The sequence below is a fragment of the Thunnus albacares genome, chromosome 7, assembly GCF_914725855.1.
Source record: "Thunnus albacares chromosome 7, fThuAlb1.1, whole genome shotgun sequence".
In the NCBI taxonomy this organism is placed as follows: domain Eukaryota; kingdom Metazoa; phylum Chordata; class Actinopteri; order Scombriformes; family Scombridae; genus Thunnus; species Thunnus albacares.
In genome coordinates, this window is record NC_058112.1 from 5,875,571 (window position 1) to 5,892,974 (window position 17,404).

At 39.1% G+C, this 17,404-nt stretch overlaps 1 protein-coding gene across 4 annotated transcripts in view; it reads left to right on the plus strand.

The window, feature by feature from the left end:
- Window positions 1-17,160, plus strand: part of kiaa1549la (KIAA1549-like a) — a 104,159-nt gene extending 86,999 nt beyond the window's left edge. For 2 of the 4 annotated variants that reach the window (XM_044357217.1, XM_044357218.1), the window contains 10 exons: window positions 2,129-2,253; window positions 3,075-3,295; window positions 4,807-4,939; window positions 7,272-7,513; window positions 7,794-7,959; window positions 9,680-9,777; window positions 12,184-12,329; window positions 12,433-12,587; window positions 12,706-12,778; window positions 13,558-17,160. In XM_044357217.1, the coding sequence (XP_044213152.1) occupies window positions 2,129-2,253; window positions 3,075-3,295; window positions 4,807-4,939; window positions 7,272-7,513; window positions 7,794-7,959; window positions 9,680-9,777; window positions 12,184-12,329; window positions 12,433-12,587; window positions 12,706-12,735 (1,316 nt within the window). In that variant the 3' untranslated portion in view covers window positions 12,736-12,778; window positions 13,558-17,160. Of the gene's footprint in view, window positions 1-2,128; window positions 2,254-3,074; window positions 3,296-4,806; window positions 4,940-7,271; window positions 7,514-7,793; window positions 7,960-9,679; window positions 9,778-12,183; window positions 12,330-12,432; window positions 12,588-12,705; window positions 12,829-13,090; window positions 13,102-13,557 lie in introns of all 4 variants that reach the window. The other 2 variants (XR_006404238.1, XR_006404239.1) reach the window with 2 other exon arrangements.
- The last annotated feature ends 244 nt before the right edge of the window (window positions 17,161-17,404 follow it).

Here is a 17,404-nt window from a genome sequence, read left to right on the forward strand (position 1 = left end):
GGAGCAGCATGTTCTATTCTAACATCACTCAGTTGTCTCAGGAAAATCCTTGACCTGATGTTTGATTATACAACAGGCCAATGTTGGCATCTGTTGTGATCATAGTAGAAAATGTGACAAACCTTTCACAACAGCAGCCCGTGTTCAGAGTGCACATTATCTACATGTTGTGTCATGGTCTCCAATGTAGTTCGCAGCCTCTGCTGCTCGTGACGCCACTTGTCCTGACCTTAACTGTCACACTCTGATAGGCGGCGCAGGAAGAGCAACAAATAAAGCAGGCTGAGCTGCAGCTAGGATGAATGGTGACAGTGTGGGTTTGGAGCTGAGTTGATGGCAGACTGTTGTAGCCCTACAATGAAGCAGACTGCCATATGATGTCAGTCAGGCAGTGAGTCACAGTGGACTCAGTACAACACAACACTGTCCATCTGCTGCTCCCTGCAATAACATACACATAAATACAGAGATATACTGCAAGGAGCAAATGACACATCAAATACAGATAATGTTTTCTCATCTCTCAGGACAAACAACATTAAACTGCACAGAGTTGGGTTTTTTGAAATCCTTAGGCTCTAAACACACCGAAACACAATTTCTAGTTTATGTTTGCTCTAATCTAAATTTGTAAAGTTGCCATGACAACCACTAAATCTTACAGTGGAGACAAAATGAGACAAATGTCATCATTTTTGCATGCATACAGTGCAGTCAGGCCAAGGTTAACATAGAAAAAACAACATGGCCAAAAAGCTGACTTTAATTATTGAGTATGAAGACGCTGTCGTAGATTCCCATGGTAATGATGGAAAAATGTTTCTCTTAGATACACACTGTTAATAATGTACCTAAAAAAAACAACATTTTGACATGTCACAGTTGGAAAAGCTGAATTCCAATTAACTGCTTCAGTTTCAAGGTCCTGGTATTGTACATGCTGGCTCACTGTCACACTGTCATGACGTACTGGGGCACTTGAATGGAGCGGAGACATCATTAATGATATTAATTATTATTATATTATTATTTTTTGAAACTAGTGGCTATGCAATACTAATATTCCATGCCAGCTTTCAGTACTTCACAGTTTTTGATACTCTGTGCTAACTACACATTTCAGTTTGCACCAAAAAAGTACTCATGGTTAATATCTCTACCAACTGTAGAGCTGGATCATCATCAGAGGAGAAAATGTGTTTGTTTCCTGAGGGGCTCAGTATATTGTCCTTGTAATGAGTTGTCCTTGTCAAGGTTAGACAGCTAATCGTGTGAGGTACTCTAGAAAACATGTACTTTTTCTTGTATGTTTAATGAAGCTTCAAAACTAAAACTGTAATAAAACCACAAATTGCAAAGCAGAAGTCAAACTAATACACATTGCACTGACACCATATAGTATAAGGCTCTAACTTTGTCAAATAAAATGATGAGTCACATCGGATGTATATTCTGTGTACAACTTACATCTAAAATTTGTAAAACGAAACACTCGTGCACAAATAGCATCCAAGGCAACAATGTAGGGAGATAAACTGCAGTAGCAGTCTGCTCTTTACCATACCTCATTAATACATTAAGTATGAGAATACTGATACCATCATGTTTGTCCATTCAATACAAAGCTACAGCATAAAGATTAGCAACAGGGTAAACAGCTAGCCTTGCTCTCCACATAACTCACTGTAAAACCACAACTTCTCATTCTTACACTTGAGGCTATACTACACTTTAGAGGTGCTGTTAGGTAGTTGTTTTAACCTTTGGACAGATCCAGCCTGGCTGTTTCCCTCTGTTTCCAGGCTTTAAGCCAAAGTAAGCTAACCAACTGCTGGCTGTAGTCTTTTGTGCGACTGACAGATATAAAAGTGGTATTAATCTTCTCATCTGACTCTTAGGGGAAAAAAGTGAATAAGTGTATTTCCAAAAATGTCAAACTATTTCCTGAACACTGAGGGAAATTCCTTGCACTAATACTGCTGCAGAATTTCCAATTTGAGAATTTTACCCCGAGGATTGCTCTGTGAATAATGTGGGAATTGGCAGAATTTGTGATGATTCCTATGATAGCAACATCACAGAGACGGTCTGATTCTTACTAACCTATTTGTCTTCTTCTTCTTCCCAGACCCGTATGAAGACCATACAGGCTCTCTGCGTCTCATCACCATTAAACCCATGACAGCCCAGCCAACCTACTCCTATCCATCATCCTCCTCCCACAGCCAAGACTCTGTGGTCGTCAATGGGGAGGTGTGTCTGCACACACACACATATGTATACATATATACTGTATAATGTACACACACACCTCCAAGGCTTCATTGCTCTTAACTGTGAGGTGAGTCTGCAGTCTTGACAGTGTAGGGCAGTGCAAAAACTAGAACAATGTCATCATGAGTCACAAACACACATACAGTACAACCACATTTGGTAGTCATGTAGTGTGACAGATATTTTTCAGTCATAGTTTGTGTTTATGTTTGGAGTTCTGTTGTTGCTCCATGTTACATTCTGCAGTTTCAGGCGTCTGTCATCTTGCCCTTTCTGTGCTGTAGCATTAACCTAACATCTCCTTTGGGACACATTGCACTGATACTGCATTTAGCTGTTATTGCTACAAACACTGTGCCTCCTTTCTAATCTCTCACCCCTCCTGACACTCTCCTCCCACCCAGCCTGTCACCTCTCACTCTTTATCCCCCCTTTTCCATCCCAACCTCTCTGCACTTCCCTGCAGCTGAGACAGCCATACACAGGCTGATGATAAATTATTCCTCTGTCTATTAACATAGGTTCAGAAAATCAGCCTAGGGGGATCTCCGGTTTTCCTCTTCATCTGCAATTGATTGGTGAACATTATCAAAAAAATATCATGTTTAGGGCGTGACACATTCTCTGATTATTGGGCTGGAGGGAATGTTTGTTAAAACACATTGATTTGTCTAGGAAGACAGGACAAAAATGTCGGCTCAGTCATAAAAAATTAACACAGCACCCAATTGGTGGCCTCTTTAGGTTTAAGTTTATGGAATGTGAGTACTTGAATTCAATACTTAATGTATAATCTGCAGGCAAACCATGGAGGGCTGAAGCAGAAGTCAGACATTGAGCACTACAGGAACAAACTGCGCCAGAAGGCCCGAAGGAAGGGCTACGGAGAGTTCTCGCTGTCCGAGACAGGCAGCCATGGTTATAGTCATCGTGATACCCGGCACAGTCGGCACGACAACGGGGTCAAGGAGCCAATGACCGCAGAAGAGAAGAGGGCCTCCTTCGCAGGGTGTCATAAGAGGTATGGAATAGGCATTGTGCAGGATGCTAGAAAAATTAGTAGTTTCATTTTAGTTCAAGTAAAGGCATGTCATCATCCAAAATATAAAAATTCTCTCTTTAATCATTTGCCTTACACTGCAGATGGTTAAACAAGTTACAAGAATCAGCCACAAAAAATATTTTCAGATGTTGGATGGCATGGGATAAAATCTCAATAAATATGTGCTGACAGTGTAAAATGTTTTGAGATTCACAGAAATAGAGGAGTAGATTTAACTATAAAAGCTGAGTCCTATTTAATTATTGAGGTATGAAATTATTCTCTTTCATCATATATTTTAAGCAGTGAACTATTAAATCTTAAATAATTAAATAATCTATTTCAATTGACTGGCATTCTTAGGCAGAGCCAAACATCTTATGATGCATATTTTGAATTTATGTTTTTTTCTTGTTTAATCAATAATAATTAAAGTCAAATAAATTGTATTTGTCCATCAAGAATTATGGATCTATTGTAGATTTGTAGTTGAGGAGCATAGTTGCTAAGCAACGCATAAGGAGTGAGTGAGAGGTGAGTAGTGATTTTTGGTCAGCGCATTAATATTTTACAATTCATAAAGAGAAGTGTGTGTCTTGCTGATTTAACATATTCATCCTGTACACTGTTTATGATGCTGCTCAGACAAAGAGGAGAGAGCTGCTGCAGCTTCTGAAAACAGATAATCAATGGATGCCACCATACTGCAGTAGTTTGATTAAAAAGTCATCTGTGAGATGCAAAGTGCAGAAACACCACAGCATTAAGTCATCTAAAGCACAAAGTTGTTTTTCATCACATTTCTAGGTATACAAAATGCATACAGACATGCCAGGCGGGCAGGATGAGCAAAGAAAGGGCATAAAAGAATTGTTGGATAATTTTGATTTATGAGCATAAAGTTTGGTTAAAATAACAATAAGGATAATCAGATAACCAGGTACAACTGAGAGCAGGAGTCCCTCTCACATTCAGTGAATCCAAACAAAACATGTTTCTAAATGAAAACAAAATTGAAAGATGTGATCAGCAATACACATTTTTTATGAATATGAGCAAGACCAAAAAAAAAAGCACCAGTGTTTCTCTGAGTTTAAGTTATAACTTTCCAAAAAATTGAAATAGTGACATCATTTTTGAGTCTTCAGCCCTTAAATTCACTAAGTGTGTCTTTAACGGTTAAATGACGATGAAATCATGACATAAAACACTATCATCAAATCCATGTAGTTCACACTCTAATTGTAAAATCGATGACATTAACATTAAGTCAACATGTTTACCAGACATAAAATATAGGTATATATATTTAAGATTTTTCAAATACTATTTATTGAGCTAACTCAGTCCCACTATGTGTAACTCTGTTGTTACATATAAACTCTTCTTGTTCTCTAAAACCCCAAAATTCACAAACCCCAGGATATGACCTCACTCAGTGTCATCAGTTGCTGTAGTTACAGTGTTTTCCTCCTACATCTGTCCATCAGGTACTCACACCCAAGGGAGCCCACCTATTGGAGCAGACAGTCTCTGAGCAGCCCCAGCCCAGTGGAGACAGAGATGGACCTGCTGGTGCTCAGGGAGAGATCCAGGAGGGGCATCCGCAATAACGGCTATGATGTGAGTAACTGGAGAAGTCATGAAGCATTTGAAGAATGCTGACATTTTTGTATAGTATATTAAAACACTGAACCAGGAATAAGAGAATTGCTGGTGAACAATATCTAGTTTTAAGATGAGATTTAAAAATGTCAGTGATATGAAGTAAAGACCCTTATAACCCTTAAGTTTTAACCAGCGCTGTGGACTAACCAAAGGTCTCTGAGTAGAGGATGTGGAGGATTTACAGTGGCAGAAATTCAGAAAAATACCCAGCAACAAAACCATATAAAGCTGTAAAATATTCTGAAGTATTCTGAAGGATTCTGTAACAAACTGTAATACAGCTCAGGTCCGACCTCTCCCCAGGTGAGTCATACAGAGCGATGATGAAACCCTCTTTCTTCCAAATAGGTCACATGATGGTTGTAGCTAAGTAAAGCTCTGTCATCTTGTCAAAATAATAAAATAATCTTCTGAGAGCATTTATAACTTAAATCCTTACTTTCCCTCCTTTACTCTCATGCTCACTCCTTCCGATTCTCTGAGCTCACACCTAGAGGATTAACAAATTACCTTTGGATGAACTTTATAAACCTGCACCAAACAGAGAGATAATGAAAGAGGTGGAAAAGGAGGGAAACGACAAAAAGATTAAAAGGAAGCAAAAGATGGAGAAAGGAAGAAAGAGATAAAAATGGGGACGATTGAGTGAATGTGAGTGAAATCTCTTCATGCTGCTTCTCTGCTGCGCCGCAGTAACAGCAGCGACCGTGCTACCTAGCTGAATGTCAATGACTCTGAATATGATTATAGCCTATTCATGGATTCAGATGGGTGGCTCGATAGCGGTTAATAGCCTTGGATGCGCCAAACTGTTTGAAGCAGCACAAGAGAACACTGAGTGTGTGTGTGTGTGTGTGTGTGTGTGTACAGTAGGTATACTGCATATCTTATCAGGCTGCTGTTCATGCATTACAATTCTTGCCATAAGCAACCTACAGCAGTATCCCAAGTCGTTGTGTTGGTTTGCCTGTTTCATGTTTGCGTGTGTGCTGTTTTGGATTGTAGGTATGCAATGTATTATGGCTGGGTAAACATTTAATATGATCCTATCATTATTTTAAGATAATATTTTATCTTATTACAAGGTTCAGTTGGCCAAACTAATGAATACAAGCTAATTTGTCAGAGATCCAAGATTTTTTTTGTCAGATGTAAGTCAATGAAATACATATGAATTGTGTTGAACAATTATTTAATCATATATGTGTTTTTCATATCATGTTATATCTCACAATATTGGAACTTATTTTCATTAACATTGTAACATAATTTCAGCCATATTACCCAGGCCACAATGTACTGTATATGTGCATTACATCTTACATGGAAAGATTGTGGAGTAGCTAATGTGAAAAAATGGAAATCACCATTTGGTACAAAAAATATCTATCTGCATATTTGTGTTGAAGTAAAAAAAAACATGTAGTACTTGTTGTCACTGACTGCAAAAGACTTACCCCCCACCAAGCTGAGTCAGTTGTAACACATCAACACCACATGTTGAGAATTGTGTGAAAACTAGTTAACAAGTGAGCAGAGATGTGGAAATAGATATCTACAATATCGACAGTATTTTGTACAGCATTTTGAATGAATGAATGAATGAATGAATGCTTTATTGCCCCTAGGGGAATTTGCTTTGCACAAAGAGCACAAAAGAACATGAAAAAACATCAACAACCATACATGACAGCACATAATATAACATAAAACATAAGCATCATAAAAACATAATAAAAAGCATAATTTGGGGAAATCAGTAAAATACATCAAGTGCAAGATCAATAAAGCTGAATGAATGGGTTAAAATATCCAGCTTTTGCTGCTCCAAGTGGTAGAATGAATGCAAACATGACAAAACCTACAAGGAAGTTCAAATGATGCAGAGAAGAATCAAGCCTTAACATCAATCAGTATGTCTTGTGTGAAAGAAAAAAAATAATGCAGTTAAATAAAATCCTGTTTAAGCATTTGGAGAATCCAGAAATATATGACAGTAGTTATATGTGCAGAGGAATCCTTCCATCGTCACACCACTTATTTTGTCTCTGCAGGGCAGATGTGGGACCGATTAGTTGGATGGGACACTGGTGGAATAATTCATCAAAATCTTGAAAGTTTGGGCTGTTTTTAAACTTCTCCATTAACTGATAGGAAATATATCGCTGATCTGGGATGGTGACAGGAACACATGTTACTTCTCTATCCTCATTGCTTAATGAGTGGGTTGTTGAAAGCAACCATCTCCTGCTGACTGACTGAGTATGTGTGTGTTTGTACTTTGCAGGGTGAACCAGAACCGTTTGAGGAGACCAATGTGGACCGTCTGATGAGTTCTCTGGGTTATGGAGGTGGATCTACTGGCACTGGGAACGGCAGCTTGGGGGTGAAGGCTCACCGCGGCTCTGACTCCTCCACACTAAGCTCTCAGCCATCCATTGACGAGGTCCGCACTCAGATGCATATGTTGCTAGGCAACGCCTTCAGCCTGGCACCCCCGGACCATGACCCACCCTCCCCTCCTACCAAGTAAATTTATATTTTTCACAGATTATTTAATTTTTAAGCAGGTCTGCATGATTTAGTGTATTGTGTAGGAAAGAAAAGAAAGAGGAGCTCTGATAGTTGGTTTGAACTCCCAGTGTTCAAGCGTACATCCCACTCCCAGCTGTTTTTCAGAAAGTGAAATATCTGAACATATCTGCTTGATTATGTACGGCACTCTGCAGAAAGACTGAGCTGAAGAGAGAAGGAACTGAACATTTTTTAGCTTTTAATGTTGCCTTTAACCTTCCTCCTTCACCTGCAGCCACCACCATCACCACCACCATGCCCACAGCGCCTACAACCCGTCCCACACCAGCCACTACAGTGACGGGGTGACCAGCGCCCCGGGGACCATGAACCATCCCTGTGGAGGCAGGCAGAGGAACGCAGGCTACGAGGACATGCATCAGTGTAGCCTTCCCAAACCGGTAAGCACTTGGAGGAGGTTTAAGGGTGGCTACATCCAAAGCACAAAAATAAAAACATACAGTGTCTAGATCAATGTGAATTATTTTTCAACGTTTTGAAATATGGGTCTCAGAGATTTCTTCCTTCATCCTAATACAATGGAGGTGAACGCAGTTTCATGTGTGGTATTCACAGAAGTGAAACATGTCATTAAAATAACACAAATGTCTTCCTAATATATGACAGACTTCACTGTCAATTAGCTGTTTTCAGTAGGGACTATTTCTTCAGCAGAAAGTAGTTCCAATAAAAAACCACTCACAGAGAAGTCTATGGAGAAAACAGAGTGCGATAGATCTGCATGTGATATGATAGGATGGATCATAAAGAAATATTAAAAGCAGAAAAAGGCAGGTGACAAGTACGCATTTTATATAATAGTCTTTTTTGGGCCAAGTGTGAAAACTCCTCCTTAAATCAAATCAGTTGGGTCTCTCCTTCATGACAGCAGCAGATTTAAGGGATAAGGCAGCTGCTTTTTGTTTAGTTCTCTCATTGTCAACAATTCCCGTGAAAAGACCAAAACAAGATGATGATAGTCTGTCCCTGAATTCTTTATGACTTCTCTGTCCTGTGGCACTCAGTCCCAAGCCCATTGATAACTTCTAAAGACGTAAATCTTTAAAAACCAGATCATAAATATATAATTTCATATTTAAATAAGGCTCCGTAATTTCCTAAAACAGCTGGGCACTGTAGTTCTGTGGCAAACATTACTCAAACAGGAAGAAATAGTGCATTTGTTGGGGTCTATTTTCAGCAAAGGATTAATACACATTTGGTGCTGTAGTGAGTATTTCCAAGAACAGGACGATGTATTCAGGATCGAATTAAAATAAACTACAGTGTGTGTGTGTTCATGGTAATGAAGGAACAAGTGCAATAGTGTGGCTCACTGATGTGTTTTAATAGTTTCTGAACAATGGAGCTTTATGACACAGAGGAATAAGACATACTGTATCAGGCTTTGGCTATACAGATAATTGTTAGTCAGATCAAATCGCAGTTGGTTTTGGTCTTTTTTGGGGGGATTTGAAAAATATAGATTGATATTGTCAGTGTTATGCTTTAATATGTCTAATCAGCATTCACCTCATGTGCCAGAACTGTTCAGTAACCAAATCACAATGCCATGCTGTCATAGCCATGCAGAGCCAGTTGAAAATTGCTCTGTAGTGCTGATCAAAAGCTAAAGCTTGAGCCTGTGATAAACATTCATAATTTGCATAATTAAATAGTTATCTGTAGATACAGTCATGCAAGCTGAATATTTTCTCCAAATTCACACCTTTTTCTGTAACAACGACTTCCCTAAACTGTGAATGCACTCAAAAGATGATTTAAAATGTATGCACACAAAGACTTGCACAAAGAGTGTGGACATTGAGAGAAGCTGCCGTTACTGCTGTCAGAGCGTGCATTGCCAACAGCGGATCAGCAAGGGAGAAGCTTTACAGAGATTAAAGGGACTGAGGCTTGAACACCCACCAACAAATAAAGTTGCCTTGTGCAGCTTGAATTTTGTTTGTGTTGTGCTCTGATCAGACATCTGATTTTCTATCCCTCTTTATTTGTCAGGATCTTTTTATTGTTACTTCAAGGTTGCATTGAACATTCTGAAATCATACTGTCCAGATGCTGGTCAAATAGATGTCTAAATCATATTTGTGTCTTGTGCAGGGTTTCCGGTTCACCCAGCTTCCTGATATGGGAATCGGTTCTCCTCCGCCACTGATCCCCTCAAGACCAGGACCACCACCTGGGACCTCGCTACGACGGTACCACACATCAATGAGAGGAAAAAAAACATTATAAAAGAGTAAAATTCAAATGAAGAAAACTCATAAAAAACAAGGAACACTGTGTACCCTCTGTAAATGACTGATCTAAAAATGCTCTGCTTTATGAGGAATTATCGTTCACTCAGGTAGCAACACATTCACTGTGTTGAACATGTGGTTCGTAATTTTATACTTTTTTACAAACTTGAAGGAAATGTCCACATATGGCATTTAAAAGCATTCCTGTGATTCCACAGCCAATCAAAACGCAGCACTGGGGCTGTATAAAATAAATAAATAAATAAATGTAGAGCGCATAGGAGAATACAGAGCGGAAAAAAAAAATACAGAATATTATTCAGCATCATTTGAACTGATTGTCCTCCTCATCCGCCCTCTATCTCTGCCTCTCACTTCTCTCTCTCAGGCCCATATGTTAGTCTGCATCATTTGAACTGAGCAGCTTCTTCATTTAAATGCTGTTGCTGTGTGCACCGTGTTGCTGGGCACTTTAGCACTGCAGAGAGTGATCGGCTGTTCAGCTGTTTTGGGTTGCATAAAGGGGCATGTACGCCATCTAGTGGACAAAGTGAGAAGATAACTGCTGCAAGTAAACATGTTCAGCCACGATGTGCTGCAGACTGACAGGGACGAACTCGCCTATCTGCAGGAAAATGCAGGAACAGCAGTTGACCATTCATCTAATACATTATAATTTAGTTATTTGGGATTTCATTTATATATAATTTAGTGGTTGACAGAGACAGCTATGTTTCTTTTGTAATGCTCTAATTGCTGCTAATTTAATTTAGAATCAGAGCCATAGGTGTGTGACCATTGTTCTTGCTTTAAAAGTAGAAACAGAAAGGTTTTAGTAATAATCAGTCAGCTCGTCATACACCAACTCCTTTGTGCCCTCAGGGAGGAAGGAGTGCAGCATTTTAATTCCTCTTTAGTATGCACTGTGAGACATTAGTGTGCACAGTGCATTATGGTTCTGGGCTCTGGCAATGACATCATCTGTCCTCCGGTCTCTTACTGTAGTGTAACATGTAAAACAGCCTGTGCTTATACAGTGGAGAGGAGGAGGAGGCACTGTAGAAGAGCGGATAAAATTCGGATGGGGGAGAAATGCTGAATTCATTTTTGTTGGCCTGAAACTGAAATGTAAATATACTGACTGTAAATATACTGGAATATACATGCCATGAGTTTTAAAAAATTGAAAAGAATTGTAGAATATAAACGTAGGATGCTAAAAATCCAAACATCACATTTTAGTTACAGTTATTATGGCTCTGCGCAGAAAATATGTTATTGTTATACTATAGCCCAACAATCTAATTTATATGTGTGTACCCCCTCTCCCTTTCAGCAGGAAAACACATCCTGTAATATTCTAATATTGTATTCCCCTTATAGGCATTAGTATGCTGCGCATACCAGATCTTGGCTTAAATATAATTAGTCCATAATTTTTGTGTCTACATAAATCTGCAATTCAAAAAAGTCAAACATGAATTAACTGGTTTGTTAAGTGGATGCTGATGAAAACCAGATCTGGTCAGTGTATGCTGGTCATTAGTTCAACTATGTGGGTTTTATACTATACCTGCTGATAGAGTGCTTGTTTTGAATGTAAACACATCAACTGACACTTCAACTACTTTTACAACTCACATTTCAGCTGCTATCACCGCCTACAGACCAACTAACACTTTAATTATTTAAAGTTTACATTATATCTGGTGCTTCAACTTCATCTGAAATTTCAGTTTCTTTAATCATTTACGGCTTAACTGGCAGTTCAACTGCTTTCATCTCTTATTCTTTAAATGACACTTCAGCTGCTTTCAGTGCTTACATCTAAACTGACAACTCGACTACCTACAGAGCTTAAACTTAAACAGAATTTACACATCAATTGATTTCAACTGCTTTTGGCTCTTACACTTTGCATGCACACACCCCTTTCAGTGCTTCAACTTTAACTAACACTTCAACTGCTTTAAGTGATTCAACTTAATCATTTTAACGTTTTTTAACACCTTTAACTTTTTTTCGACATTTTGCCCTGTTTATGGTGTTTGCACCTGTAATTTTCAAAGTGAGCACACAATTTTTTTTTCAGAAAATTGAACAATTTCTAGTTTTTCTTTTCTTGATTCATCCATGTGACTGCAGCAGATAATTAGGAATAAACAAATCTGTCTCACTCAGTTATAATTTGAAAAATCCCTCATTTGAGTGTAACAGATTTATACGTTTCCCATCCCAACTGATCTCCTCTGCTCTACATGAAGATCACTTTTGTGCTGCTGTTTTCAACAAAAATGTCGACTGCTGACAAAAACAATGCTGTCTGTTCAGAGTATAACGTGTGTCCCTCCTCTCCACCAACAGTTCCACCCCTGATGTTAGTCTGAAGCCTCGTGTGTCGGAGGCCTCAGACCTGCAGGCTCAGCAGCACAATGGCGCCCCCTACCTGCCACTGTCCAGGACCCCCTTCCCTGCTGTCACTGTCGACCAGTCCATTGCCACCTACTCAGGTGAGATGTGTAGAGTGTTAGGGTGTTGAATTGCAGACAGCAGTTATAATAGGAGTGAAATGTGGGCTGAATAGTTTAATAAATATGTCTTCACATTTCACAGGAAATCCAATAACAGCAGTGTACGCTATATCAGCCAACCGCCCGGGTTACTCAGACTACTTTGTCATGTCACCGCCATCTTCGTACCGTAGTCCGTCCTGGATGTCCTACCCACCTGAACCAGAAGACCTGCCGCGGCAGTGGAACGACACACCGGTGAGACACATACATACTGTACACAGCTCTTGTATCATATAGTGTACAACATGATGAGCTGTCTCTGTGAGAGTATTTACTCAGTGTGTGAAGTTGTTTTCTTCACTCGTCCCTGCAGAACTCACGTCACCTTGAAACCATCTGCTGAAGTCGTCTGCCTGTGACACTGAGTGGAAACAGCCGACAGCTCGGTGGGTCAGCCCATCTCAGCGCTGCATGTCTTAGTTGTCATGTTTGTTAAGTGAGCAATAAATTCTGAAGCTTTTCATCTAATTTATATTTATGCCTGAAGACAGTAGATGCTTGGTACTTTTGGTGAAAACATATGATAACTTTAGACTATCTGATCAAGAATAAAAAGTCCTATATATAAATACAAGTCATTATCAATCAAAAGCATTGAGTCTTTAAACATAGTACTTTAAATCACCTTGAAAAAATACTTACTAACAATAATAAGTAAAATTGTTTTTTGTTTGTTTTGGTGATTTCTATCTTCCTAGTCTTGCCTGGGGTGAGTTATTCCATCCAGACAGCAGAAACATTATCGGATTTGGAGTTTAGATCACAGAGCAGCCTGCAGGGGAAAGTGTGACAGGATCAAATGTCTGCAGTGGTTCTCAGAGGAAAGCAAAGCTTTACCTGGACTGAGACTGAAATCCATTTAAAAAGCATTTTGAATCCTGCACAGGGAAGAAAATTAAAACCTGATGTGGTGATAAATGCACTGACCTGTATATGCATACTGTAGCAGCCTTTAATTGAAATGTCAAATGAAAGACTAACAAAGTAAATACGAAGATGATTAAAGGATTAAAGAAATAAACAGATGAAAGGATGATAAATTATCATACAAAAGCAAAGCTGAAAATGTTTTTTTTCTTCAGGGGGGGGATTCCAATGCCTAATAATGAGATCTGAAACTTAATTTGTAGCCTCTGTCATATGTGGTCACTGTGTTCTCCTGCAGGTGTCTCTTTGGATGGGCAGAGGGCCTCCCACTGAAAACTCTCCGGAGCTTTATCGCCCCACTTTCACTTCAACCTGGCCTTCCTCCTGTTTGATTCATTCATCACCAGTGGACCCCCTCTGCCCCCACTTTATCCCCAGCTCCCCCTTTCCCCTTCAACATTCCTCTCTCAGCCCGCTTCCTCCGCAGCTCTAAGTCTTTCTCATCCTGCAGCCTTGGCCAGAGCACCTCTGCCCCATAAGCCCCTTTACCTGGTCAAAGCTCTGCTTCAATCTCCTTAGCAATGCAAATGCTCAGCCATAATTCTCCCTCTTTCTGTATTCTCTCTGCTCCCTGAGCCCCCGGCCTCTCCAGGCCCTTACTGGCCCCTCTGGGCCACTAGTCACCATCTCTATGTAGACTGCCTCCTCTGTACAGCAAGAGGCCCCTCACACTGCTGAACTGAGCTGAGCTGAGCTGAGGTGAGGTGAGGTGAGCTACGTGAAGCTGTACTGTTCTTCCCTGCGTGGATGAACAGGGTTAGTACAGTACAGGCACATGCAGTGTGACAGGGGCGACCTTTCAACCAGTTCTCTGCCCCAGCAAACATCGTACAGTAACTGCCACCTGCCCAGCACACGATGGCACACAGCGCTACATAATCAGTACAGTAGTGCCCCAGCCATGGCCAGTAGTCTATCCCTCCTTTGAACTGGACTGGACTGGACTGGACCATCCTGGACTTGCCCCTAAAGTCCACCATAAAGCCAGGAAAGCTGGACTGACTTAAAACTGTGCTTTTTTTGATGAATCCAAATTCCTATGTAAACCTTCTACAGCTGGTTACTATGTGTATTTTAAACTTAAGTGAGAAAAAAAAAAATCCAAGGAAAAAGGAAAAAAAAAATTTAAATCTCTTGTCTTGAGCTGTCTCAATTTCAGTTTTTGGATATTTGTGTGCTTTGTCTTTTACTTTTGTGCATTGATTATTATCAATGGATTACTGTACAAAAAAGATGTAGTGAGTGTTTCTCTATCACTCACCTTTATTTCAAGGCAAAAAAATATAGTACATTCTTCAAAGCAGAGAAATCGGCAGCTTAGTTGTCTGTGGTTATGATGGCATTTCTGTACTTTTAAAGAAGAATTACTTCGTTTACCTTTTTCCTTCATCAGATTCAGCAATGAAAACAAGAATTAGTCACTATGTTCTGTCAATCATTCAATTATGAAGTTTTTGTCTGCTAACCATTAGGCAGACCTGGGTCAAATGTACACACTGAAATCATATGCAGTCTTGTAGCTTTGCAGCCAGTTTACCTGCTGTAGGGGCTGTTTGACACTTCACGAAAAGCAAGAGATAAAAACATTTGCCATATGATGAGAAGATTTCAATTCTGGTTTGACTCAGGTCTGATACAATTATGTGAACACAACAGTATTCTTAGAAAAACAGTTCTTTTACTTGAAAGGTGTCTACTGTACTCTACTGTATAAGGAATTTTGACTTTTGGTTATTTTGGTCTTGATGAAGAGATCAGTTGGATGAATATGTGGTCACTGGACTATGGTGTAGTACTGTTCAAGAGACTCACAGAGCTCGGATGAGCCGTATATGTAACGATTAAATGTATTTCTGTATATAGCAGATGATTTAATGAAGAGATTTATGCAAGTACTGTGGGAGGGATACTTTGCTCGACATTGTTCTGATGCCATTTTTCTTCCTTTTAGTTTCACTGCATTTATGATGAAGGACGGTCAGTCTGTTTTTTGTAACTCCTTGACTTTCTGAAGGATGCCACATTTCAGTATCATCTGGATCATCTTGTTCCATAGTATTACCTACACAGCATAGTAAATATTACAGATAATATATTACAAAAGAGACAGAGGGTGAGTTTAGAGGGACATGCAGAAGGAAGGCACTTGAGCAGATCTTACCCTGCATTTACAGTATTCTTCATGTTTGAACAAAGCTAATATAGCCATATTAGTGGAAATAATGCAATTTTTTTCGTACAAAGAATGTCACAGTCTAAATTATATTTACCCTCATTTCTGTTGAGGAGAACTGAAAATCTGTTAGCACACTGTGTGCAAGGCTCCTCATCATTTAGGTGGTACTAAAGGAGATTATAGCCATATATTAACTTCACCAAGTGGACATAAAACAGATAAGATATACAATGTTATGTCAAAAGTGGTAAATGATACCAAATGAGAGTATATTAGATAATAAATGATGAGGCAGGAAGTGAGAAAGCCTTCTGTAGAGAGATAGTATAGTAATGTAAAAGTAGGACAGTAGTAGTTTTACATGAAATGAGCGCTTTTATAAAAGAAGCCCAAATCTTGGCAGAAAAGAGCAGAATAAATGCAAAAATGCTGCCAAATAGCATGATATATTCAGATTCTGTAAACCTACAGAACATTTTAGAAATCCTTTCTAAGTCCAAAACTGTAAATGCATAATCAGAGTATTTAAAAATCATTTTTCAGCTAAACTATGATTCATCTTTTGGGACCCCCAGACAGGGCCGTAGCTATCATTGAGAGGACTTGTCCTCAGTGTTGTTTCAGGAAATTTTAGGGTTTTAACAACCTGGGAAGGAAGAGTTTATATTCTACAATTACACACAAATTACACATGGTGAATTTTTAAAACCTGGTTCTAATATTTTTTAGGGTCAGTTTGACACTTTTATGCCAAAAACATAAATATGTCTGTATTTCTTTACCAGAATTATAAGCCTGGCTTTAAAATAGTACTTATGGAGATAGAATTTACAGAAAATATATTTAAACAGTTAAATTAATGTGGAGATTGTGGGGATAGAAAAAAATTAATTACATTTTTTCAAGGTTTGGGGAAGGTTGCTTTGGGGGACTTTTGACCTCAGTATTTCTAAAATCCTGACTATGGCCCTGCCTTTTAGATTTATGAAAATACACCTACATATATTTAAAATACAAGTAAAACATTTAATATTCAGAATCTGTCAAATGAAGACTATATGTGTAAAGCAGCACAAATAGTCTTCTTCCTCCCCTTTCTGAAACCAGGCCTGCACATGATAAAGATTAGATGTGGGTATTTAGGGAAAAGAGAGCAAAGGTATAGATGACAGTACTGGAGCATTATGAGTGCACAAGGTGCTATTGATGTTTTGAATCATCATTATCATTACTGGAAATCTTCAGCAAAGATTAGATTTTAAATCATATTCACTGTATAAACAAGGTTGAGGTGAGACCACTTCCACTAATGTTGATTTTATTTGACTTCATGGTCCATAGAGGGGTGGGTGGGTTTGGTTTTGAAGAAAGAGACTTGATGCTATGCTATTATAAGTTGATGTGCAATGTTTGTGCTTTACACGGGTAGCGGCGAGATGCTTTTATTGAAGACGGACTCTGGGGTGGACTGACTGTCAGTAGTTTTTTTCTGCCGTTTGAGCCATGTCATGATGCTGTGATGTCATGGCAGTGCTGATGATGTCACATTATCGTCACTCGGGTGTTGATGAGGTTACAGTGACGACAACAATGAATGCTGTTGGATGTAGTTATGCAGAAAACTTTTTGGTGAATTTAAACAATAAAGACAAATTACAATTCTTGGCTCTTGTGCTTTTTTGGTTTATTTGTCTTTTTACTTTATATTTGTGCTACAACAGATATATACATGTTCAGATTATGAATTTATAAGCTGCTGTGCTGAATTTTATCAGTGTTCTGTAAGTCTTTGTCTATACACCACTAGAGGGAGGCAGACACAAAGTACAGGCCTTATCCTCAGCCGTCCTTCAGACTCTACAGTGGCACATTCGGTTTTCTTCACCCTCTGAAGACCTTACAGCGAGTG